Consider the following 27242-nt stretch of genomic DNA (forward strand, 5'->3'; position numbering starts at 1 on the left):
GGGATCATACCTGGGAAGCGCATCCAGCCCCTCGGACGACTCGACCTCCCCGTCTGCTTCGGAACGCCCTCCAACTTCCGAAGGGAGACCCTGACGTTCGAGGTGGTCGGGTTCCGAGGAACCTACCACGCGGTACTGGGGAGGCCATGCTACGCAAAGTTCATGGCCGTCCCCAACTACACCTACTTGAAGCTCAAGATGCCGGGCCTCAACGGGGTCATCACCGTCGGCCCCACGTACAAACACGCGTTCGAATGCGACGTGGAGTGCGTGGAGTACGCCGAGGCCCTCGCCGAGTCCGAGGCCCTCATCGCCGACCTGGAGAACCTCTCCAAGGAGGTGCCAGACTTCGAGCCAGCGGAGACGGTTAAGGTCGTCCCTCTCGACCCCAGCGGTCACACCTCCAAGCAGATCCGGATTGGGTCCGGGCTCGACCCCAAATAGGAAGCAGTGCTCGTCGACTTTCTCCGCGCAAACGCCGACGTCTTTGCGTGGAGTCCCTCGGACATGCCCGGCATACCGAGGGATGTCGCCGAGCACTCGCTGGATATTCGGGCCGGAGCCCGACCCGTCAGGCAGCCTCTGCGCCGATTCGACGAGGAGAAGCGCAGAGTGATAGGCGAGGAGATCCACAAGCTAATGGCAGCAGGGTTCATCAAAGAGGTATTCCATCCCGAATGGCTTGCCAACCCTGTTCTTGTGAGGAAGAAAGGGGGGAAATGGCGGATGTGTGTAGACTACACTGGTCTCAACAAAGCATGTCCGAAGGTTCCCTACCCTCTGCCTCGCATTGATCAGATCGTGGATTCCACCGCTGGGTGCGAAACCCTGTCCTTCCTTAATGCCTACTCAGGGTATCACCAGATCCGGATGAAAGAGTCCGACCAGCTCGCGACTTCTTTCATCACACCGTTCGGCATGTACTGCTATGTCACCATGCCGTTCGGTTTGAGGAATGCGGGCGCGACGTACCAACGGTGCATGAACCATGTGTTCGGCGAACACATCGGTCGCACAGTCGAGGCCTACGTCGATGACATCGTAGTTAAGACAAGGACAGCTTCCGACCTCCTCTCCGACCTTGAAGTGACATTCCGATGTCTCAAGGCGAAAGGAGTCAAGCTCAATCCTGAGAAGTGTGTCTTCGGGGTGCCCCGGGGCATGCTCCTGGGGTTCATCGTCTCCGAGCGAGGCATCGAAGCCAACCCGGAGAAGATCGCAGCCATCACCAGCATGGGACCCATCAAGGACTTAAAAGGCGTACAGAGGGTCATGGGATGCCTCGCGGCCCTGAGCCGCTTCATCTCACGCCTCGGCGAAAGAGGTCTGCCTCTGTACCGCCTCTTAAGGAAGACCGAGTGTTTCGCTTGGACCCCTGAGGCCGAGGAAGCCCTCGAGAACCTGAAGGCGCTCCTTACAAAGGCGCCTGTCTTGGTGCCCCCAGCTGATGGAGAAGCCCTCTTGGTCTACGTCGCCGCCACCACTCAGGTGGTTAGCGCCGCGATTGTGGTCGAGAGGCAAGAGGAAGGGCATGCACTGCCCGTTCAGAGGCCAGTCTACTTCGTCAGCGAGGTACTGTCCGAAACCAAGATCCGCTACCCACAAGTTCAGAAGCTGTTGTATGCTGTGATCCTGACGAGGCGGAAGTTACAACACTACTTCGAGTCTCATCCGGTAACTGTGGTGTCATCCTTCCCCCTGGGGGAGATCATCCAGTGCCGAGAGGCCTCGGGCAGGATCGCAAAATGGGCGGTGGAAATCATGGGCGAAACGATCTCGTTCGCCCCTCGGAAGGCCATCAAGTCCCAGGTGTTGGTGGACTTCGTGGCCGAATGGGTCGACACCCAGCTGCCGACGGCTCCGATCCAACCGGAGCTCTGGACCATGTTTTTCGACGGGTCGCTGATGAAGACAGGAGCCGGCGCGGGCCTGCTCTTCATCTCGCCCCTCGGAAAGCACCTGCGCTACGTGCTACGCCTCCATTTCCCGGCGTCCAACAATGTGGCCGAGTACGAAGCTCTGGTCAACGGGTTGCGGATCGCCATCGAGCTAGGGGTCAGACGCCTCGACGCCCGCGGTGATTCGCAGCTCGTCATCGACCAAGTCATGAAGAACTCCCACTGCCGCGACCCGAAGATGGAGGCCTACTGCGATGAGGTTCGGCGCCTGGAAGACAAGTTCTTCGGGCTCGAGCTCAACCACATCGCTCGGCGCTACAACGAGACTGCAGACGAGCTGGCTAAAATAGCCTCGGGGCGAACGACGGTCCCCCCGGACGTCTTCTCCCGGGATCTGCATCAACCCTCCGTCAAGATCGACGACGCGCCCGAGCCCGAGGCACCCTCGGCTCAGCCCGAGGCGCCCTCGGCTCGGCCCGAGGCACCCTCGGCTCAGCCCGAGGTACCCTCGGCCCCCGAGGCCGAGGCACTGAACGTCGAGGAGGAGCAGAGCGGGGCCACGCCTGATCGAAATTGGCAGGCCCCGTACCTGCGATATCTCCGCCAGGGAGAGCTACCCCTCGACCGAGCCGAGGCTCGACGGGTAGCGCGACGCGCCAAGTCATTTGTCTTGTTGGGCGATGAGGAGGAGCTCTACCACCGGAGCCCCTCGGGCATCCTCCAGCGATGCATCTCCATCGCCGAAGGTCAGGAACTCCTGCAAGAAATACACTCGGGGGCTTGCGGCCATCATGCGGCGCCTCGAGCCCTTGTCGGGAATGCTTTCCGGCAAGGCTTCTACTGGCCGACGGCGGTGGCTGACGCCACTAGAATTGTCCGCACCTGCGAAGGGTGCCAATTCTATGCGAAGCAGACCCACCTGCCCGCTCAGGCTCTGCAGACGATAACCATCACCTGGCCTTTCGCTGTATGGGGTCTGGACCTCGTCGGTCCCTTGCAGAAGGCGCTCGGGGGCTACACGCACCTGCTGGTCGCCATCGACAAATTCTCCAAGTGGATCGAGGTCCGACCCCTGAACAGCATCAGGTCCGAGCAGGCGGTGGCGTTCTTCACCAACATCATCCATCGCTTCGGGGTCCCAAACTCCATCATCACCGACAACGGTACCCAGTTCACCGGCAAAAAATTCTTGGATTTTTGCGAGGATCACCACATCCGGGTGGACTGGGCCGCCGTGGCTCATCCCATGTCGAATGGGCAAGTAGAGCGTGCCAACGGCATGATTCTACAAGGGCTCAAGCCTCGGATCTACAACGGCCTCAACAAGTTCGGCAAGCGATGGATGAAGGAACTCCCCTCGGTGGTCTGGAGCCTAAGGACGACGCCGAGTCGTGCCACGGGTTTCACACCGTTCTTCCTGGTCTACGGGGCCGAGGCCATCTTGCCCACTGACCTGGAGTACGGCTCCCCGAGGACGAGGGCCTACACCGATCAAAGCAACCAAGCTAGCCGAGAAGAATCGCTGGACCAGCTGGAGGAGGCTCGGGACAGGGCCTTACTACACTCGGCGCGGTACCAGCAGTCCCTGCGACGCTACCACGCCCGAGGGGTCCGGCCCCGAGACCTCCAGGTGGGCGACCTGGTGCTTCGGCTGCGGCAAGACGCCCGAGGGAGGCACAAACTCATGCCCCCCTGGGAGGGGCCGTTCGTCATCGCCAAAGTTCTGAAGCCCGGAACGTACAAGCTGGCCAACAATCAAGGCGAGATCTACGGCAACGCTTGGAACATCAAACAGCTACGTCGCTTCTACCCTTAAGATGTTTTCAAGTTGTTCATATACCTCGCACCCACGCAAAGTTTAGTCATCAAGGAAGGGTCGGCCTCGGCTCGGCATAGCCCGACCCTCCCTCGAGGGCTAAAAGGGGGGAGACCCCCTCTGCGTCGAAATTTTCCTCGAAAAAGGATATCTTTTTAGCAGAATTTCTTTCGTGCTTTTTGACTACTTCGAAAAGTGGATCCTGGAAACGACGGAGTACACGTAAGCAGCCAAGGCTGACCGAGCCGAGGGACTCCTACGCCTCCGGGATACGGATACCTCACTCATCACCTTCTGCGATAAGTAACTCGCGTTCGGATAAAGTGATTCCGCGGACCGAACAAGTCTTCACGTTCGGAAGCTCTTCTGCCGAGACGGTCCTTCAAGCCTTCTCGACTGAATCGGTGACAGGGCCTCATGGACGGGCGAAAGTACGCGTAAGCGGCAAGGCCTACCGAGCCGAGGGACTCCCACGCCTCCGGGATACGGATACCTCACTCATCACCTTCCGCGAGAAGCAACTCTCGCCCACACAAACATCCCTGTTACCAACGGAAAGTCCAGATGCTCGAAATAAGAGGAAAGGAGACGCGGCTTTACAACGGAGCGAGGGTGTGTTTTCTGGCCTCGGCGGCCGCAGAAGGCACACGCTACAAGACAATCTGATCCTGCAGGCTCGGGTCTTCACGCTGAAGGGGGATGTAGCACCCTCGGCATCGACGACGCCTTCAGCGAGGTCCGACCCAGCCTCGGACGGCGACGCGGTCCGGGGACTTCTCCGGGAATCCGGCCCGAGCAGGCGGCTCGGCCGGTTACCCCTGGGGCCTCGGCCAAGCATCTTCCAAGGGCGCCAGCCCGACCCGAGGCCTCGGCTGATCGACTCCGGCGTCAGCCCCGCTGACGGGCAACCCGGCTAGGCTCCGGCCAACCAGGTTCCCATTTTCGAGCCAACTCCGCCTCTGTTCGTACTGATATCGCTACCCCTGGCCTCGGCTCATCGAAGAGCGGCCAAGGGGTCCCTTTAACTAAGCTAGAGGAGCCTCGGACAACAAGGTCGATCGAGCCGAGGGACTCCTACGCCTCCGGGATACGGATACCTCACTCGTCACCTTGACACGGGGCGACTCATGCTTGGTGAAGCGGTTCAGATAATCAACAGGCGAGACTTAGTGCTTGGAAATGAGGAAAAAACACGGCTCCGTGCCGAAACTACATACATGTTCAGGCCTCGACAGCCATAATGAACAAAAACACTGGCATTCGAAGTGCCATTACGAACGGAACTCTGGTTCCCCCTCCGCAGGTACGAACGACCCCACTCCATGGGGAAGGCCTGCAGAGCAACAGAAGACTGACGAGCGGCTCGCCGCCGCCCGTTCTGATTACAACGACAACCACCCCCCGCCCCAGGCGGCGAAGCGGCTTCGGCAGCAGCTTCGAGGCAGGTGTTACGACAGGGGGGCTCTCACCCGCAGAGGACGAGAACCAGCCATTCAGGCCGGGAGACGGAGACCCAGGGCTACCGGCGCCCCAGCCGAGTAACGGCGGCCTACCTATCCCGGCATGGCTGGAGGAAGTCCCCGTGAGACTGGAGGATGCCTTTCTCCCCAGGCGCCGGGGGAAGAAAAGGGCAGCCGACCCATGCGGGGACAGCCCCCCGACTCGCCTCATCCTCCATCTTGGCCTGGATGACGAAAATCCTTGAGGCCAAGGGAGGGGTAAAGGCCGCAGCTTGGCTCGCTTTCCCCCACCGCCAAACTGGAGGTCACCATCTTGGGTGACCGCCGGTGGGGGGATGCGGCCGGGCTGCGTGATGAAAATCCTTGAAGCCGAACGATGGCTGAAAGGTACCAACTCCCACGGAGTTGCGTTCCTCCAACGAGGAGGAGGGAAGACGGCGGATACCCCCCATCCGGGGGCTTGGAAGATGGAAAGACACGACGCATAAGGGAGGAAGAAGACATGGTTGCCTTCCGAAAGGGGTCGCCCTCCTTTTAAAGGCGACTCTCCCTACGTGCGCCCCCAAACGCCACGGGCCGAGTCTTCTCCAACACGCTCCAAGGCCCTCCCCTGCGGCGCGGGGGCTGGGTCCCGCATGTCATGCAAACCGGCTCAGAAGCAGAAGAAGCCAAACCGCCGTGCGCGGTGCACACAACCGCCCAGCGGTTACAAGCGATTCCCCACTTTCGCCCAGACCAACGGGCGGAAGGGGCGGGCAGCCATGCAGGCGGCATGCAATCGCGCCAGGTGGACGCACTTCTCCGACTTCTGACACGCCGGCTTGGAGGCCCAGGCCCACGCGTCGCGCAACCAGCGCGCCAGTTGCTGCATGCAAGCAACCGCACCGCCACTTGTGCCACCGTCACACCTCTTCGGTTGCGGGGCCTATGCCGCGACTCGAGGCGACCCAGCGCACGACCCAGCAGCGCCAGCCTGGCGCGACGGTCAAAGCGGCCGAAAGTGGGCCGGCAGTAATGGCAGTGGCAGGCGGGCGGGCGCAGCAGTCACGTCGTCAGCCAGGCTCACGTCCCATCCAGGGACAGCAAGAGAGCCTCCTCCCACGGCGTGAAGACGGTGCGCCCGTGACCCGTTCCTCGAACGGCTCGCGCACGCGCGACGGCCACCCCGCCAACCACTCGCCCCGTCGCATTAACTCCGCGGTGGGACAGGCGGCGCCTCTGGCAGGAGAAGTGGACGACGCTTCGCCTTCGCCGTAATAACCGCGTCAAAAAAGGTACGCCACGTCGTTCGATTTCGTATCCTTTTCCTTTTTCCTCTTTCTCTATCTCCTGCAACAGGGACCGAGAAAGGGGGATACCCCGAAAAGGGTCCTTCTCTGTGAAGGAACCGGGCTCCGAGCCCCCCTACTGATCAGAGGTTCGAAGGCTGGCCCTCCGAGGGGTTCAACAGTCGCCTCAGATCGCGTGGGCCCGACACCCACTACTGGTCAGGGGTTCGAAGGCCAGCCCCCCGAAGGGCACCATGGCCGCCTCAGGCTACTCGGGCTCCGTGCCCATTACTGATCAGGGGTTCGAAGGCTGGCCCCCGAAGGGTTCACAGTCGCCTCAGACGCCGAGCGAGGGATGACCAGGGGTACGTTCGATACATAACCAAGGCTCGGGCTGCGCTCCCGAGGTACCCTAGGACATTTCCGAGACCAGCGGGAACGATCTTGTAACGGAATCCCATCGGAGGGAGGCATCGAGCCCTCGGACCCCGTCGCCAGGGGACCGGGTCCGGCAGATCACCCGTAGGTACTTTTGGGCGTGCCTCTGGGCCCCTAGCCGACCCCCAACGAACGGGGCACGGACGTCCACTCGGATCACCCGCTTGCAGCTCACCGGAGACACCATGTTCGGTGCCCATCGAGGGTAACATGGCGCTCTCCCCCCCTCCTCCTTGCGGAAAGGCGACGTAGGGGCGTATGTAAAAAAGCCGAGTCTGTCCCTGATCGTCCTCTCGCCCTGTGCGGAGGCTCGGGGGCTGCTCTCGCAAACCCGGCTCCGGCCAAACCGTTGACAGTGTCAACATACCAGCCGGAGAGCTTGGGCCCCGACCGTGCACCCGGGCTACGGCCAGTTCGCATGAGGGAACAACCAGACCAGCCGAAGCATTACGCAAGGCATTAAGACCTCGAAGGAGTGTAACCACTCCTCCGAGGCCTCGGGGGCTACACCCGGCGGGTGCGCTCGCGCGCACCCACCGGAACAAAATGCAACCGAGAAAGGCTGGTCCCCTTGCAAAAAAGTGCGACGAAAGCCTCCAAGCGAGTGCTAACACTCCCTTCGAGGCTCGGGGGCTACTGTCGGGGACCATAATTAGGGGTACGCTCAAGACGCCTAATTCTCAGCTGGTAACCCCCATCAGCATAAAGCTGCAAAGGCCTGATGGGTACGATTAAGTCAGGGATCAAGTCCACACGAGTGACTCGATCACGCTTCGCCCGAGCCTAGCCTCGGCCAAGGGCAGCCGACCTCGAGAGACTTCCGTCTCGCCCGAGGCCCCCCTTTTAACGGCGGACACACCTCCGTCTCGCCCGAGGCCTTGGCTTCGCTTAGAAGCAACCCTGACTAAATCGCCGCACCGACTGACCAAGTTGCAGGAGCATTTAACGCAAAGGTGGCCTGACACCTTTATCCTGACACGCGCCCCCCGGCAGAGCCGAAGTGATCGCCGTCACTCCACCGCTCCACTGACCAGTCTGACAGAAGGACAGCGCCGCCTGCGCCACTCCGACTGCAGTGCCACTCGACAGAGCGAGTCTGACAGGCAGTCAGGCCTTGCCAAAGGCACCATAGGAAACTCCGCTCCGCCCGACCCCAGGGCTCGGACTCGGGCTAAGACCCGGAAGACGGCGAACTCCGCTCCGCCCGACCCCAGGGCTCGGACTCGGGCTAAGACCCGGAAGACGGCGAACTCCGCTCCGCCCGACCCCAGGGCTCGGACTCGGGCTAAGACCCGGAAGACGGCGAACTCCGCTCCACCCGACCCCAGGGCTCGGACTCGGGCTCAGCCCCGGAAGACGACGAGACTCCGCCTCGCCCGACCCCAGGGCTCGGACTCCGCCCTGGCCTCGGCCGAACGATCTCCGCCTCGCCCGACCCGGGGGCTCGGGCTCGACCTCGGCCACGGAAGACAGACTCGACCTCGGCTTCGGAGGAGCCCCCACGTCGCCCGACCTAGGGCACAGGCCCGCCACGTCAACAGGAAGCACCATCATCATCCTACCCCGAGCCGACTCGGGTCACGAAGAACAAGACCGGCGTCCCATCTGGCCAGCTCCGCCAGATGGGCAATGATGGCGCCCCACAAGCTCTGTGACGACGGCGGCTCTCAGCTCTCTTACGGAAGCAGGGCGACGTCAGCAAGGACTCGACCGCTCCTACAGCTGTCCCTCCGCCAGGCTCCGTTGCTCCTCCGACAGCCACGACATCATGCCAGCAAGGTGCCAAGACCTCTCGGACTGCCACATTGGCATGTACTTAGGGCGCTAGCTCTCCCTCCGCTAGACACGTAGCACTCTGCTACACCCCCATTGTACACCTGGATCCTCTCCTTACGACTATAAAAGGAAGGACCAGGGCCTTCTTAGAGAAGGTTGGCCGCGCGAGGACGAGGACGAGACAGGCGCTCTCTTGGGGCCGCTCGCTTCCCTCACCCGCGTGGACGCTTGTAACCCCCCTACTGCAAGCGCACCCGACCTGGGCGCGGGACGAACACGAAGGCCGCGGGATCTCCACCTCTCTCACGCCCGTCTCCGGCCACCTCGCCTCTCCCCCCTTCGCGCTCGCCCACGCGCTCGACCCATCTGGGCTGGGGCACGCAGCACACTCACTCGTCGGCTCGGGGACCCCCCGGTCTCGAAACGCCGACACCTATGCAATATTATATATTTTGTGTAATCTGTGGCAGCATGTTGTAACTTGTAATCTATGCAATATTATATATTTTATGTAGTCTGTGGCAGCATGTGATTTATATATTTTTAATCTGCATAATCTATATAATTTATAATTGGTCTGTTATGCATTGAGTTTTTGGGCGGGCCAGTGTGTGGCACGGTCCGTTTGGCACGACGGGTTTTCGGGCCGGCCCGGCACGATCCAGACATGGACGTGCCATGCTTGGGCACACGGCTGAGCACGTGGGCCGGCACAGCCCGACCCGATCCATTAACGGGTCGTGTCTGGCCCGGCACTATTTAGACCGGGCCGAATCGGGTTCGGGTCGTGCCCGTGCCGGGTGGCCTGTTTGAACATCTATAGTGCCAATTGACCATCTATGCAACGAACAGGCAAAGTCCTAGCACAATTAGATCGTCTATGCAACGAACAGGTAAAATCACTTCGCGGATCTAGCTAGTAGCTGGAGTAAAAGCTACAGGTGTTTCATGAAGCTCCCCTGTGGTGTGGTGTGGTGTGGTGTGGTGTGGTGTGGTGTGGTGCGGTTGGTTTCGCGTGATTCCCAGCGCGATCGTCGAGGTAGCAGTCCCTTTTGTTATGTCTATTAATTTATTAAATTTCACTAAAAATAAAGCAGATTATGGGGGAGTTGCTGCTGAGACAGAGCGAAATCCAATCCACGCTAATGGATGGCGACGACCGCTACGCTACCGCCAGTGCGTCTGCGTGGTGGCGTCACTACTGTTGCGTCATCGTGGGTAGCGTCAGCGGCGTGACGTAATCAACCTTCCATTGTTTTCTCTCCCACTGCCTCACCCTCATGGCGGTCGGTGGTGGTCGTCGAGGCTATATGATCAGATCAGATCAGATCAGATCAGGTTTGAAGCCGTGTGGACGACGGTATATGTTTAATCTGATGCTGACGAGTTTGCAGGGAATGAATCCGGCCGGCCGGTTGCATCTGCGTCACATGGTTTCACGCAACGCAAAGCTCCAGCCTCCAGCTCCAGGTGCCTGCGTACAGCCCTGTCAATTGTCATATGGCACAAGCTAGCGCGGTCGGCTCACCATGGTGCTTGCCGACAACCATGCAAAAACAATTTTTTTAGGGGGGCCAGCAGTGTGCGTTGTTTTAGGCTTAATTAAGGCCACCTTTCGATATTATTGTCCCTTTTTTTAAAAAAAGAACGTGGAATAAGTAATTCTTCGTTGCTAATTAACGGGAGTTCCAACCATTTGCTTATCGCCGGTATGACTTTTATTACAAGAAATAACCAAAATCAAACCCCACGTCCCCACCCACCGAGACCTGCAGCTTGTGATTGATCCGTAAAATGAGCGCGAGAATAATTAAATGCCTGCGATTGGATCGATCTGGTGGGTACGTACTAGGGATGGCAATGAGTACGTGTATGAGTAAATAACTGTAGATAATTATCCATTGAATATGGGTATGGTGAAATTTGATATCCGCGGGTACAGTTATGAATATAATAAGGTATCCGCGGATATTTTTTTCGCGGGTATGGATATCCAGTATCCATACCCGTTACCCAATGGATATCTAACAAGTGGCCATCCAGATTTATATATTATCATAAATTCTTATTTTTCAATTTTTATCCATAATATGTTGTTTGGTGCTGAAATTATCATTTGATGCTATTGGAATGATAATTATTTTGAAATGTAATAAAATTGTTGTTTGGTGTTTAATACTAAAATTGTAGTGGGCGGACGGGTAACGTGTATCCACTGGATAGCGGATACCCGACGGGTACGGGTACGGATACAAATCCATACCCACAAACATTTATGGGTACGGATATGGGTTGAGTTTTATCTCGTGGGTATGGATTCGCGAACTATATATCCATATACTACCCGCCCGATTGCCATCCCTAGTACGTACATTGAAATCCTTAATCAAAAACTGCTTCAAATGCAACATGCATGCATGCCAGGGCTACTAAAACTCTTAATTATTGCCGCGAGAATCTGCCTGGCTGCTGCTTGGAAACTCGGAATGTATAATGATAATAATCCCTGCTGCTGAGTGCGCGGAGCTCATCTGCCGACATCATCGTGGGCAACGAATTGAAGACGACTAGCTTAGCTAGCTAGTAGTACTCATCATCCGAACACGAAATCTGTCTTCTTCCATGCATCTCTATTTCTTCCAACCCCTGCAGCCGCGCCGCCGCCAACATCAATGGAGAGGAGAAGAAAGCGACGCCTTCGTGAAGTCGAGGACCTGCGACGAGCCACTGCTGCTTGAGCTGATGATGGGCTCGTCGTCTCGGAACAAGGCGTCGCACGTGTGCTCGTTGATCAGGGTGACCAAGAAAATCGGAGGGTAGCTGTTGCTTTGCTGCTGCACGTATTTCTTCGCTGGGCACTTGTGGTCGTCGCTGTACCCGCACTTGTAGTATAACCTGTATGTATGAGCATATATAATTCAAGTATGCCGATAATAAGCTAGCTAGAAGTAGAGATTGATAACGACATTTTATGTATATATATATATATATATGTCTACTCTTCCAATCCGAACGGTTTGCATGTATTCACGGCGCCTATTTGTTCTTTAATGTATATATTGAGGCACCTAGACCATCGTCGTCTAGTTTCAAGAATTAATGCAGAGAACACAACATATCATGCATACTCCTTTGATCTCTAATCTTTTTAACTAGAGAATAACCACGCACAATAATATATTCACAGATCATCTAAACATATGCATTAATTGTCACGCAACAGATAACTGAAAGCGATATATATAAATAATAATTGTACCACTTGATGGATAGATCATGTTTGTGCATGGGTTACCGCTAGCTTGCATGTTGTTACAGCGCAGTAGTCTACATACATGCATGCTGCAATCTACAAGTTGAAACAAATTTAACATGACCTTAATTAGTTTACCTACTGTCCAAGTCCCCTGTTATATAACATTATTGGAACATGCATATGCTCCTAATATATATTCCATATAGCCCAAAAGATGATCGAGTTATCCTTCAGGGAGCAGAAACGAGCTATAGGTCCCCGCCCAAATAGAATAGTTAAGTAATTGTTGGGGCTGACTTAAAAAAAACTCCTAAAAAGGCTAGAAGCTAAACACCAATATATACCAAAGACGGTACATTTATCTGAAATGTTACTTTTAGACAAGCAAATAAGATCCCAGTAAAAAAAAAAAGGTAAGCAGAAGGAAGCTAACCAAGCTACCTAATCCGCAAATCGGTCTACACTACAAATCATAAACATCCATAGTAAACGATTACACGAGAATATGATCCATGACAAGAAGTTGACAACGTATATATATATATAAAGTATTTGTAGTTTTGTAAAATGTGTCATGATGGAGTAGGAAACGGGCCGGTGAATATGATCATGATATCTTTCCCGGCAATTAAATTAGTCTCTGCGAATATAGTGACTGACTTTGCTAGAGTTGGTGGTGCATTATGAAACTCTCCATCAAAGCTAGACACGTACGTACCTTGGATATTCAGAATAGAGGATATTCTTCTCACCATATTTCCTCCAGTGGAAACGATCATTTTCTGGTGCCTCAGTCAGTATCTCCTTGCTGAATAACATATATGATGCAGGATAAAACGGGATATCATTTCGCTGCATCATGTCTGCATATGACCTAGCTTATTTTACAAACTTTTTCCTACCTATATATATAACCATGAAATATAGATCCTCTCGCCTATGTGAGCATTAAGCGCACATGTATCGTATATATAGATGTTAACTTGTTGCATAGGATAAGATCCAGACACACCGTACCTAATTAATTATTTAATCAATGTTCTTCTGTTTAATTAGATCCCTTTCTTCTGTTATAAATTATAGTATATATATATAAATCTGAAAACCTCTAGGCCTAAACTAGCAAGTACGTTCCACTTTAATTCTTCACGCTCTCAAAAGTCAAAACTAAATGGAGCAGGAAAGTTAAAAAAATCTGTAACTGTGATGTGAATTAGTTCCCTTTAAACCCAAATAAATTATAACAGCTAGATCTGCAAATTAACACATTTTCCCATATGCAAATCCATATAAAGTTATATATATGCAACTATGAAAGCTATATATAAGCATAAATAACACGAGTTGTTACTGTAACAGTGTAGCATGCAAGACACGGTAAAATTCATAAGGTTTGTGGCACTCACATCGGCAGTTCATCTCCAGCTGCAGGCCTGCCTCTGCCTGGCCGGTGCCGCACCCTCACCTTCCTTGTACGGGCCACGGGACCGCCATTTCTTTCCCCGCTGGTGCCTCCGTCGGAGTGGGCAGTGAGCGCAGCCGCCATGACCTCAGGCTCAGAGAAGGGGTGCTCCATCTGAGACTGGAGGATGGAGAGCGACGACTCCATAGCCATGGATATCTCGCCCACGTTGACCGCTGCAGCGTGGCGGCGGTTAGGCTCCGGGATGAGCTCTACCTGCTGCCTGAGCAGCTCCGCCAGCTGGGTACCCCTCCTGAGCTCCTGGATCGCTGCTTGCCTCGGGCTGGAGGAGGGCGGCGGCGGCGACAGCGGCATGGAGTCGGAGCGCGTCGACAAACGAAGGGGGGCACTCTTCGAAAGGTGAAGAAGGAAAGATGGGAAAGCTCTGGGCTTGGGGGACTGGGAGCCGCCGGCGGGGTCAGAAGTTTGGACAGGAGCTAGCTTGTGTGTAATGTAACCATAGAGGAAACCAAGGGCCCAACCATAGGCAGATGATAGCGCAATAATTAGGGCTGTTTGCAGGCAAGAGAATTGAAGGAAATAAAATTCCAGATTTTAGCATCTCTGATCCTTTTGCTACCAAACAAGCTTTTAAGGGCTGTTTGGAGACTTTATAGGGTGTTTGGTTTGAGGAATGAGCTAGTCCATTATCTTCTCACTCCTCACTATTTTTGTTTGGTTTGTATAATGGAATAAGTTGATCCATCATCACCTCATTCCTAATAGTTAGTTAGTTAGTACTAATATGAGTAATGAAGTCATCTTACCAAAATTGAGGAATGAACTCATGATACATCATCTCAATTTGGATGTAGTGATTCCTTAAACCGAACACCCCTTATGTTCTACGATGATCCGATCCAACCCAGATGGTCCGAATTTCGGTGAGATTGCGACATTTCAGGCAAGTCGAAAATAAATTCCGTGCTCTAAATATGAAAAGGTCACCAAGCAGTTGAGTATATTCTTGGATTTCGTTGGGACCAAAAAATTTCCCTAAATGCATCCTAGAACCTCACCACTTTACAACAATAGATTAAATATTAGTTAATTACATGCTAATAAGGGATAGCGTCGTCTAATTAACCACTAATTAGCTAGCCATCATTAGCTCTTAGCCTAAGTACAGTTTTCTAATTGGTACTTAAGAATATGAGCTAATTGTTAACCGATGTATCTAATTAGGCCTTTAAGATAGAGTAGGGAACGGCCGGGTGCAACCGTGGTTAAACAAACCATATCATCCGTTGATCAAAGAGTATTGATTGCGTGTTTAGGTGCAAGTGTATGTGTTACAACCGTGTATGACTCCGGTTCTGGTGTCGCTGAGAATATACAACTAATCATGCATACCTGCATCAAAATCACTTGGCAGTTGCTACCATATTCTATATACTAATAAATGTTCAACTCTGTCAATCCTAGGGTAGTGCAGAACACTGACCAGATTACCATGAAGCATAAAGTTAGGGTTGGAGGAGGGGGCGTTCAATAGGCTAGATATTATATATTCTTATTTTTAGTTTATTTCAGAAAAATTATAGGACAACAACATTGAGGACATGCATAAGCATTAGTACCGGACTGGTAATCTTTGGCGAGTGTCCTATACACTCGACAAATATTTTATCGGCATATGGTTCTTTGCCGAGTACTTTTTCGGCACTCGACAAAGTCTTTATCGGCATTTTTTTAAACTAGGGGAAACAAGCTCCCCCAACAATCATCATTGTCATATGCATCGCCCTATCATTTTCACCATTTTTGAATTGAATTCACGTGTTTTGTGACGGTGAGATTCGAACTAGCAAAAACCTTCTCTCTCACACACAATCTCGTCTACCATTACACCACTATATCACTTGTGTCTATATTATATTTATCTTCCCATGTATTATAACAAATCGAGAGTAAATTGATTATATGAGACACTAAATTATATTAATTTAAAAGAAAATATTGTCAACTATAAAGTTGCATAACTTCTGAAGATCTACAACTTTCATATTGGCAGTTTCTTCATATGAGGCCATTTACAAAATTTGAAAACTTCAAATATATTTTCTATGACAAGATGATTCCAAATAAAAAAATTGTCAATTATAAAGTTTCATAACATTTCAAGACCTACGACTTTTATTTTAGTGGTTTTTCCATCTGAGCTAGTTTGAAAATTTCGAGTTTGAAAATTCAAACAAAATTTTGCATGACAAGATGATTCCAAACCAAAATATTGTCAACTAGAAATTTTCATAAATTTTTAAGACCTACAACTTTCATTTTTGTGGTTTTCTATTTGAGGCCGTTTTAAAAATTTAAATTTAAACTTTTTAAAATTCAAACGTAGTTTTCGTTGACAAGATGATCAAGACCCTCATCGCCCTTTCAGACAGGACAAGGGCGAGGAAGTCTACCTTGAGCAGCAGGGAGGCAAGAAAAAGAGAAGGTTGGACAGAGCCACTCGTGCAACAATTGCCCCCGCAGCAGTAGATCAGGCAGAGCAGGGTGGTCGGTTGAGGATCGCCTTTGATCAGATAGCCTTCTGAGTTCGTTGACTCCCGTCTCGGGCTTGCTCCACTCCTTCTCGGTTCGACCCTTCCAACCCATTCACCACTCCACCTTCTTCCACTACGCCAGCCCCTGCCACTCTTGAGCCTTCCACCACACCTATTGTGTCCATTGCCTCCACCACACCAGCTTCCACTGTTTCCGCTTCCGTTCCACCTATTCCTCCACCTCGCTTCCGGGAGCGTGATGAGTCAGAGGTGCGTCCTCTTGACGCGGACCCACGCCTGCTCGACCTTCAGAGAGCCACAACTGCCAGGGTGCATCGGTTCCGACACGTACCAGTGGTTTCTTGGTTGCCTGCTCAATGGGATCCGACAACTACACCTCTGTTCAGCACCAGGACCTAGGAGTCCTTCTACCGAGCACAGTTGTCAAACCAGATAGCTCTGAGGGCTCAGCGGTGTCTGGATCTTTCTGCCTACCGAGCAAACTTGTTTTTTCTTCAATTTCACATTGTTCATTACAAACTCCACCAATGCTACATTCACCAACGTAGGGCTCTAGAACCTATAACATCAGTCTAACACTTCGTACAAATTTAACCTTCACGATACAAAATAAGCAAAATCATGCATACAAGTATGATCATCCTTGACATCTCTCAGGAGCGATCAATCATGAGTAGAATGATGTTTACAATTGTACAATTGCTTACACAATGATTTTATGAACAAAGTCAAAATGAACTAGTTTCTCTTTTCACTAAATTCAGAATTTGTTCTTTGTTTGTCCTTTCACTATGACGGGTTCCAACTAGGCAGGCGGAAGCGAGGACGAAGGTGGTCTGGCGACGGTGGAGGCAGAGCGTGCAGCATGGTCGTTGGCAGAGGCAGAGCCTACAAGGATGAAGGCGTTCGGGGTGTGACAGTCATGGAGGCGACGGGGAACCCTAGGACCTCGCCGAGGTGGCTCAAGACGTTTGTCTATGGCAGAGTCCAGTGAGGATGGAGGCGGAGGCCGACAAGGACGCAAGCCACAGGTGACACACCAAGTTGTCCACGCCTCCAACGGGGGAGGGGTTGCAAAAGTTTGCAGCACAGGGACAACAACACATGGACATCGAAGGTATGGTTAAGGGCCTATTTGGGAACTCTATTTTCCGAAACCGCAGTTTATAATACCACAGTTTATTGTATGTGAAAGGGAAATAGGCTTACACCTTTTCCTAATTGATTTTGGTGGTTGAATTGCCCAACACAAACTAATTGGACTAACTAGTTTGCTCTAGATTATGAGTTCTACAGGTGCCAAAGGTTCACAACAAGCCAATAAAAAGACCAAGAAAGGGTTCAAACAAAGAGAGCAAAAGACAACCGAAGTGTGCCCTGGTCAGGCGTACCGGACTGTCCGGTGTGCCACCAGACAGTGTTCTGGGACTCCAAACTTGCCACCTTCGGGAATTCTGGGAGTCGCTCCGCTATAATTCACCGGACTGTCCGGTGTAGCACCGGACTGTCTAGTGCGCCAGCGGAGTAACGGCTACACAGCGCCAACGGTCGTCTGCAACAAACAATAAATGCACTACAGTGCGCGCCTGCGCGCGCAGAAGTTAGGATAGGAGCCAGAAGGCGCACCCGACAGTGAACAGTGACTGTCTGGTGCACCACCGGACTGTCCGGTGGCCCAGCTGTCAGAAGCTCCAACGGTCAGAACCCAACGGCCGGGTGACGTGGCTGGCGCACCGGATAGTGTCCGGTGGCGCACCGGACTGTCCGGTGCGCCATGCGACACCAGCCTCCACCAACGGCTCCTTTGGTGGTTGGGGCTATAAATACCCCCAACCACCCACCATTCATTGCATCAAAATTTTCAGCCTTCAAACCTCATACAAGAGCTATAACATTCAATACAAGACACAAACAAAGAGATCAAATCCTCTCCCAAGTTTGGAATCACTCCAACCAAATTAGTGACTAGAGAGAGAGACATTTGTGTTCATTTGAGCTCTTGCGCTTGGATTGCTTTTGTTCTTCCTCTATTCTTGTGTTCAACTCACTTGTAATCAAAACAAGAGACACCAAGTTGTGGTGGTCCTTGTAGTGGACTTAGTGTCCCATTTGATTGAAGAGAAAGGCTCACTCGGTCTAAGTGATCGTTTGAGAGAGGGAAAGGGTTGAAAGAGACCCGGTCTTTGTGACCACCTCAACGGGGAGTAGGTTTGCAAGAACCGAACCTCGGTAAAACAAATCACCGTGTCATCCGCTCTTATTCGCTTGTGATTTGTTTTCGCCCTCTCTTCTGGACCCGTTTATATTTCTAACGCTAACCCCGGCTTGTAGTGTGTGCTTAAGTTTGTAAATTTCAGATTTGCCTATTCACCCCCCCTCTAGGCGACTTTCAGTATGTTACTCCCTCCGTCCTAGAAAGAATGTCGTTTTGACTTTTTTGAGTCCAAGTTTTACCGGCTGAAAGTCGCCTAGAGGGGGGGTGGATAGGCGGAAACTGAAATTTACAACTTTAAACACACTACAAGCCGGGGTTAGCGTTAGAATAAAATTCGAGTCCGGAAGAGAGAGGAAAACAAATCAACCAAGAATATAAAGCGAATGACACAGTGATTTGCTTTACCGAGGTTCGGTTCCAAAGAACCTAGTCCTCGTTGAGGTGGTCACAAAGACCGGGTCTCTTTCAACCCTTTCCCTCTCTCAAACGGTCACCTAGACCGAGTGAGGCTTCTTCCTTAATCTCATGGGTCACTTAGACCCCGCAAGGACCACCATACAATTGATGTCTCTTACCTCGCTTACAAATCTTGAGAGTAAGAAGTGAGAAAGAAAAGAAAGCCAAGCTAAGCAAACAAGAGCAACAAAGAAACACAAGTGATCCTCTCAAAAGTCCTAATGCGCTAGAATTGAATTAGGGACTTTGATCGGATCAGTGGCTTTGATTTGTGTCTTGGAGTGTTGCACTTTGCTCTTGTATTGAATGAGGAGTAGTGAATGGTTGGAGTGGAGGTGGTTGGGGGGTATTTATAGCCCTCAACCACCAAGACAACCGTTGGGGTTGGCTGCTGTCGATGGACGCACCGGACAGTCCGGTGCGCCAGCCAAGTTACCCAACCGTTAGGGTTCTAACGCAATCTACCGTTGGAGCGCTGACTTCTGGTGGCACCGGACAGTCCGGTGCCGCACCGGACAGACACTGTCCGGTGCGCCTCTGACCTCTGCTCTGACTTCTGTCGCGAACTGTAGCGCTGTCAGGGGCACTGTGCAGTCGACTGTTGCGCCGAAGAGCCGTTGCTCCACTGGTGCACCGGACAGTCCGGTGGCACACCGGATAGTCCGATGAATTATAGCGGAGTGCGGCCACAGAAACCCAAAGGTGAAGAGTTCGGAGGTGTACAGTCCGGTGCGCCAGACTAGGGCACACTTGGGTTTCTTTGCTCCTTTCTTTTTGAACCCTAACTTGATCTTTTTATTGGTTTGTGTTGAACCTTTATGCACCTATAGAATATATAATCTTGAGCAAACTAGTTAGTCCAATTATTTATGTTGAGCATTCAACCATCAAAATTATTTATAGGAAAAGGTTAAACCCTATTTCCCTTTCAATCTCCTCCTTTTTGGTGATTGATGCCAACACAAACCAAAGCAAATATATAAGTGCAGAATTGAACTAGTTTGCATAAGGTAAGTGCATAGGTTACTTAGAATTAAACCAATTTATACTTTTACTAGATATGCATGGTTTGCTTTCTTTATTTTAACATTTTGGACCATGCTTGCACCACTTGTTTTGTTTTTGCAAATTCTTTTGGAAAATCTTTTCAAAGTCTTTTTGCAAATAGTCAAAGGTATATGAATAAGATTTCGAGAAGCATTTTCAAGATTTGAAATTTTCTCCCCGTGTTTCAAATGCTTTTCCTTTGACTAAACAAAATTCCCCCTGATGAAATTCTCCTCTTAGTTTTCAAGAGGGTTTTAATAGATACTGTCAGTACCCTGAAACAGGAGTACCTTTACTACAGTATGAAGGTGCGGTGTCCACGCGACTATTTCTAGTCGCGTGGCAAACAAAACCTGACCCCACCACGTGGACGGTTCAAGGGCCGCCACGTGGCCAAAAAAGACGATATGCTCCAAGGCATCAGCAGTGGGTTCGGACCCCCATGGGAAGTGCCGGACCCCTGTACATACAAACCGGACCCCCGGGTAAGGTCCAGAACCTCCACGGGCATGCCCGGAGCCCTGGGACGGGTCCCGGACCCCCCTGTGCAGGGTCCGGGCCACTCACAACAGGGTCCCGGGGTTCTGGGACAAAGAGTACCCGGACCTTAGTCAAGGCCAGGGGGTCTAGAGCCGACACGTGTCCGAACTATACCGCATACGCCTCTGCTCCCCGCTCAGGCGGAGACCCGATGCTGCCACGTGGCCAGTTGCCCGCGACGTAAGCCAGCGGGCGGAGCCTGACGTAAGGCCTCTGAGCCGCGCGTCCTCTGCATTTATTGCGGATAAGGCGTGCCGCCTGTCAAACTGGCAGGTGATGTACCGCCTCAGCATTTAATGAGCCCTGTCCACTCCACTGGCAAGCGATGTGCCGCCTCAGCATTTAATGTGCCCTATCCACTCCACTGACGGGCGGCGACCAGGCCACTCTGCGGGTGGCGTGCCTGTCCATTCCGTTGGCAGGCAGTACGCCCGTGTTGCGGCATATGCTGTGCTCATCATGGCTCGCGTGTTACCGAGGAAGCAGCCACGAGATATTAATACTATACGGACTACGGACATTATGGCGCTCGCAGATCTTTTGGGCGACACTGGGATTGGATACTTCTACCTGTATTCCCTTCGTTTTGCCCCTGGTCCCGCATGTCGGGGCCCAGCACCCTTTTACGTGCCCCCTTGAGCTATAAAAGGGAGGGCACACGGCGTTACAAGGCAGACCCAACTTAGGCTCAAGCTCACTGAGACTCTCACACTCACGAGTTCATACAAGCTCTCAAGCTCAATACATCACACAGTGGAGTAGGGTATTACGCTCCGGTGGCCCGAACCACTCTAAATCCTTGTGTGTTCTTGTGTTCTTCCCGTTTCCACCTAACAGGCAAAACGCTTAGACCCCTCCTCATCTTAGGATCTAGGGCGGGTGCATTCCGCCACCCGGCCGGAGAATTCCTCTCCGACATTTGGCGCGCCAGGTAGGGGCTTAGGCTTTAGGTTTTTGCTTGTTTTCTTGCTTGACATCATGGTCCACATCGTCGAGCACCAAGATTTCATGCCCGAGGACTTCATGCTGGGGGAGGAGGCTGCCTCTTCCACACCGCAGTCACCAACCACCCGGCTTCTGGTGCAGCAGCTGCTGCTGTGCACTCTGCGCGGCAGCACACTCTCGCGCAGACGTCCAGGGCGTCTAGGGCTGCGCCTGGGGCACTGTCCGCGGCCAGAGAACTGTTGCGCCACCCTCCTAGCTCCACGGCCTCGCCGGGGGCCATGAAGCAGTGGCGAGACGACGTCGACCGCCTGCTCGGCATGGCGCACTCTAGCTCAACCAGGCCCAGGCCTTGGTCATCCCGGTGTCAACATGAGGCGTCGGCGTCTGTGCGCTCGCCCTCGGTGAGGGCCACACCGACTGAGGACCTGCGGGCGGAGCTCAACCGCCGGCGTGCGGGAGAGGAGGCCCCAGTCTCTCTGGGGAGGTCTAACGACCTACGGGCAGAACTCAACCGCAGGCATGTGGGCGAGGATGCACGTTTCTCTCTACAGAGGGCGCGTGAGCGCCGACAGAACGTCGAGGGTCACAACCTCGACTACGACTTCGCTGCGGTCACACCATAGACTCCAATGGGTGCCCGGATCCAAGCGGGTGTCCCATTGGCCGGCGTGGGCTGCGCCGCGCTAGCGGATCATCTCTGCGCGGCGACTTGGCTGTCCAAGTTCTGGCCACACCTGCCGGAGAAGTACGACGGTACGACAAACCCGTCGGAATTCTTGCAGGTGTATGTCACCGCCATTATGGCAGCAGGTAGAGACACCGCGGTAATGGCAACATACTTCCATGTAGCCTTGTCTAAGCTAGCCCGGACTTGGCTCATGAACCTTTCCCCAGGATCGATCTACTCCTGGGAAGAGCTCTGCGCACGGTTCACAGCGAACTTTGCCAGCGCTTACCAGCAGCATGGCGTGGAGGCCCACCTCCACGCAGTGAGGCAGGAGCCCGGGAGACTCTCTGGGCGTTTATCTCCCGCTTCACCAAGGTACGAGGCACTATACCTCGTATTTTTGATGCTTCCATCATCACTGCTTTCCACCAGGGGGTACGTGATAAAAATATGCTGGAGAAGTTGGCCACGCACGACGTGGAGACTGTCACCACGCTCTTCGCTCTGGCCGACAAGTGCGCCAGGGCCGCCGAGGGCCATGCATGGCACTCAGCACCACAGACCGAGGTTGCCCGGACGGGTGGCTCGAGTGCCGTCGCTCAGGACAGCAAAAAGAAGAAGAAGAAGAACCACGGCCACGAGAAGCCACAGATTGCCGCTCCGATCGTCGCAGCGGCGGCTGGGGGCCGGAGCGAGCGCAACAAGTGCCCCCGGCCGCAGGGTGGAAACAGCGGCACATGTCCTATGCACCCCAATAGTCGCCACAGCGCCTCGGAGTGCCACGAGATAATCAAGCTCGCGAAGCGCGTCAGCGAGCGGCGCGAGCAGTCCTCCAAGGATGGCTCCCCACCCCGTCACCGGCCTGGCAAGGAGAGGGTCGACGACGGTGAGGTAGCCGCGGGGGAACAAGAACTCGGGTATCAGTCACCCGAGGGGACCTCAAGGATGTCTTCACTGGAGACTCCGACTTTGGTGACGATGACGACCGTCGCAAGAAGCTATACGTGATGTACGGCAGAAGCTGGGAGCTCACCTCCTGCAGGAACGTCAAGTCCCTGCGTCGAGAGGTCCTTTCGACGGTCCCGGGGGTCCCGAAGGCTGCTCCACATCAGCGGTGGAGGAGCACCACTATCTCCTTTGGGGCATCTGACTGCCCCGAAAACATGGCAGGGGCCGGTGTACTATCGCTCATCACCGCTCCTGTCATCGCCAACATGCGGCTGCACCATGTTCTGATTGACGAAGGGGCCGGCCTCAACGTCATCAGTCATGCTACATTCAAGCAGCTGCAGATCCCAAGGTCCCGGCTGGGACCCTCTCGCCAATTCTCCGGAGTGGGCCCACAACCGGTGTATCTCCTTGAGAGCATCGCACTCCTGGTTACATTCGGGACCGTGGAGAACTTCCGCATGGAGAACGTCGTGTTCGACGTCGCGGAGGTTAACCTCCCCTTCAACGCCATCATCGGCAGGCCGGCCCTGTACCGGTTCATGGCCATTGCCCATTACGGGTATTTGGTCCTCAAGATGTTGTCCCCGGCCGGGGTCCTCACCGTGCAGGGCGACCGCGCCGCTGCGCTTGTGGCTGTGGAAAAGCTGCACGCCCTAGCGGCAGAAGGTACACGCCCAGACGATGGAGGGAGGAACCCCTCGACCTCTGGTACCAAGGCGCCTACCAAGGTGCCGAAGGTGCAGCCATCCGGAGCGGACGACATCCCCGTTAAGGCCGTCCAACTCAGCGCAGGTTCCTCCCAGACCACTCGCATTGCAGGTGATCTGGAGGGAAAATAGGAACTCGCGCTCATTGCCTTCCTCCAGGCAAATGCCAACGTGTTCGCATGGGAGCCATCGCAGATGCCTGGGATCCCTAGGGAGGTGATCGAGCACCATCTGAAGATCAACCCTGACGCTAGGCCGGTGAGTCAGAAGCCTCGCAGACAATCCATCGAGCGACAGGACTTCATCCGAAAGGAGGTCCGGAAGCTGCCAGACGCCGGCTTTATTGAAGAGGTCCATCACCCAGTGTGGCTGGCCAACCCAGTCATCGTCCCCAAGGCGAATGGGAAGCTTCGGATGTGCATTGACTACACCAGTCTTAACAAGGCTTGTCTCAAAGACCCGTATCCACTTCCATGAATAGATCAAATCATGGATTCCACCTCCGGGTGCGACCTTTTGTCTTTCTTAGATGCTTACTCTGGTTTCCATCAAATCCAGATGTCTAGGGGAGATAGGAAGCATACCGCTTTTGTAACAGCGGATGGGCTTTACTACTATGTCGTGATGCCCTACGGTCTGAAAAATGCCTTGTCAACATTTGTGCGGGCGATGAGTAAGAGTTTTGGGGACCTGATCAGGGACAAAGTGGAAGTATACGTAGATGACATCGTAGTCAAGACCAAGAGAGGGTCGACCCTAGTGGAAGACTTGACCCTAGTTTTCGACAGGCTGCGGGCAACCCGCACAAAGCTGAACCCGGACAAGTGCGTCTTTGGTGTCTCTGTAGGGAAGTTGCTGGGGTTCCTGGTTTCGTACCGGGGCATTGAGGCAAACCCGGAGAAAATCAAGGTGATTGAAGCAATGCGGGCCCCGACCTGTATCAAGGACGTCCAGAAGCTTGCAGGGTCATTACCCGCCCTTAGCCGCTTCATTTCGAGGCTGGCTGAGAGGGCGCTGCCCTTCTTCAAGCTGTTGCGAAAGTCCGGTCCATTCTCTTGGAACGAAGAGGCAGAACAAGCCTTCCAAGAGTTAAAGCAGCACCTGGTGTCCCTACCAATGCTGGTAGCCCCAGAGCCTGGGGAGCCGAGAGGACGTCACAAGAAGACCAGGAACCTGAGGGCTCGGGACTGGCTACAGGGGTTCGTACCATTCAGAAGCCGGTCTACTACGTCAGCGAGGTCCTCCACGAGGCAAAGACCAGGTACCTTGAGATGCATAAGCTTCTCTATGTTGTGCTTGTTGCGTCCAGGAAGCTACGCCACTATTTCTAGGCACACAGGGTCGTGGTGGTGACCTCCTTTCCATTAAGGGCCATCCTCCACAACTCTAATGCCATAGGCAACATCGCCAAGTGGGCAGCGGAGCTTGATGAGTTCCAACTGGACTTCCAGCCTCGCCACGCCATCAAGAGCTAGGTCCTGGCTGACTTCATCGTGGAGTGGACGCCTCTCCCTAGCGCTCCTGGGGGTCCGAACCCCAACTCGGGCCCCACACCTACGGAGCCCAGGGGTCTGGTCTTCACCGAGCCCCACTAAACACTCTTCTTCGACGGATCCGCCCGTCAGCAAGTTGGCAGAGCTTGAGTGGTTCTCATCGACCCAAGCGGAGATCAAGTGAAGTACATGGTGCACCTTGAGTTCAAGGCCACCAACAACATGGTGGAGTACGAAGCACTAATCTTTGGCTTGTCGGCGACCCTATCCCTAGGGATCCACCAGCTTCTGGTGAAGGGGGACTCCCAGCTGATCATCAAACAAGTCTGCGGGGAGTGTAGCTGCAATGAGCCCAGGCTCGTAGCATACCTACTTCACGTGAGGAAGCTGGAAAAGGACTTCACTGCCCTGGAACTGCAACACGTTCCTCGGGCTGACAACTCGGCGGCAAATGACCTCTCCGTGAGGGCATCAACTTGGGCACCTGTGCCTAAGGGCGTCTTCGAAAGACGGCTGCTGAGACCCACCGCCCAGCCGGACGAGCTGAGCGAAGGGGGCGAGACTAGCACCTCGAAGCTAGCGGTCCCGGTGGCGTCCCATCTACAGAACCCACCAAAGGTCGTGTGTGCTATAGGAAATCCTGCCAGTCTCTTAGTGCCACAGTCAATATCTCAGAGTGGTCCCGATGCATGGATCTCCGAGATTCGGGACTACCTAAAGGAAAATATCCTTCCTGAAGACCATGTGTCCGCAGAGCGCATAATGCGGTTGGCTAAACGCTACGCGGTGGTGGAAGGGGATCTCTACCGCCGTGGCGCCAACGGCATTATCATGTGATGCATTACCCAGGAGGAGGGCCATGAGTTGCTCACGGAGATCCATGGAGGAGAGTGCGAAAGTCATTCATCATCCCGCACACTAGTCGGTAAGGCCTTCCGGCATGGCTTTTACTGGCCAACCGCTCTCTAGGATGCAGCTGAGATGGTAAAATCCTGCAAGACGTGCCAATTTCACGGAAAGCAGATACACACACCAGCTCAGGCTCTGCAGATGATTCCACCCTCCTGGCCATTCGCCGTATGGGGGGTGGATATCCTGGGACCATTCCCCAGGGCCGTCGGCGGGTACCGATTCCTCTTCGTCGCCATCGACAAGTTCACAAAGTGGCCGGAGGCCACCCCTGTGGTCAATATCACCCAGGGTGCTGCTGTCGCTTTCCTCAAGTCGATCGTCTATAGATTTGGGGTCCCAAGCCATATCATTATGGAGAACGGGACCCAGTTTACAAGTCAGATCTTCGAGGAGTATTGCGAGGACATCGGCACCCAGCTCTGCTTTGCATCCATGGCTCATCCAAGGAGCAATGGCCAAGTAGAGAGGGCAAACACAGAAATCCTCAGGGGACTCAAGACATGCACCTACGACTGCTTGAAAAAACATGGTGCAAATTGGGTCAGCGAGCTTCCGCCAGTGCTATGGGGGAACCGGACCACACCCGGCCGAGCTACCGGGGAGACCCCGTTCTTCCTGGTATATGGGGCAGAAGCCTGCCTTCCCCCGAAAATCATTATGGGCTCCCCATGGGTCCAGGCTTTCGATGAGTCTATGCAGGAAAAGCTATGACGAGAGGATGTGGACTTCATCGACGAGCGCAGATGGTAAGCGGCAATCCGAAATGCATGGTACAACCAAGCGCTCAGACGCTACCACCAACGGTTCGTGCACAGTAGGGAGCTCCGGGTCGGGGACCTAGTCCTAAGGCGAGTACTAAACCGAGAAGGGCTCCACAAACTCTCTCCCAGCTGGGAAGAACCCTTCAAGGTGACAGAAATATGCCGACCCGGGTGTGTCCGCCTTGCCACAACTGAAGGAGAGCCTCTTCCCAATCCTTGGAACATAGAGCATCTCCGTAAGTTTTTCCCATAGAAACAAACCTGGGGATTCAGTTTTCTTCCTTTGTAACTAAGTGGCGCATATATGTATGCCAGCCCGGTGAGGTCCACCCTCGTAAACCCGGTTTGTTGGCCTACACTCATGAATATCAAGTTATAAAGAAATGATTCGCCCTCGGATTTGTTTTTGTGGTAGTCTTATTTTGCTTCAGCTTACGAGCTTCATTTTTTACTAACCCACCCATACAGTACCCACCCTTGCTGGTATATGGACATCCGAGTTGAGTAGCCAGGCCTGCAGTTTGGGGTCCCTCGATAGGGGGGTTCGGCAGCCTGGGGGCCAGTTCTAGAGAACGGACACCCGTCCCCTGGGGTGGTCCGGAGTTGTGTGGTCGCTTAGCCTGGTCCGATACCCTAAGCCTACGCGCTCCACCACTCT

General features: G+C 53.7%; 1 protein-coding gene across 1 annotated transcript; it reads right to left on the reverse strand.

Moving 5' to 3' along the window:
- Positions 1-11083: 11083 nt before the first annotated feature.
- On the reverse strand, positions 11084-13955 carry LOC103635796 (probable WRKY transcription factor 62). The gene is made up of 3 exons (XM_008658174.4): positions 13319-13955; positions 12631-12720; positions 11084-11551 (listed from the first exon to the last, which is right to left on the reverse strand). The coding sequence occupies exons 1-3, from the start codon at positions 13687-13689 to the stop codon at positions 11326-11328; spliced, it is 687 nt and encodes a 228-aa protein (XP_008656396.1). The 5' UTR covers positions 13690-13955; the 3' UTR covers positions 11084-11325.
- Positions 13956-27242: the final 13287 nt, after the last annotated feature.

Source organism: Zea mays, chromosome 8 (assembly GCF_902167145.1).
Source record: "Zea mays cultivar B73 chromosome 8, Zm-B73-REFERENCE-NAM-5.0, whole genome shotgun sequence".
Lineage (NCBI taxonomy): Eukaryota > Viridiplantae > Streptophyta > Magnoliopsida > Poales > Poaceae > Zea > Zea mays.

Excerpts from the sequence above, each read along its gene's own strand:
- LOC103635796 (XM_008658174.4), bottom strand. The coding sequence starts at position 13,689 with ATGCCGCTGTCGCCGCCGCCGCCCTCCTCCAGCCCGAGGCAAGCAGCG. Across the intron at positions 12,721-13,318 it reads GCTGGAGATGAACTGCCGAT|CAAGGAGATACTGACTGAGG; the intron begins GTGAGTGCCACA and ends TATGTTATTCAG. Across the intron at positions 11,552-12,630 it reads CTCTATTCTGAATATCCAAG|GTTATACTACAAGTGCGGGT; the intron begins GTACGTACGTGT and ends TCATACATACAG.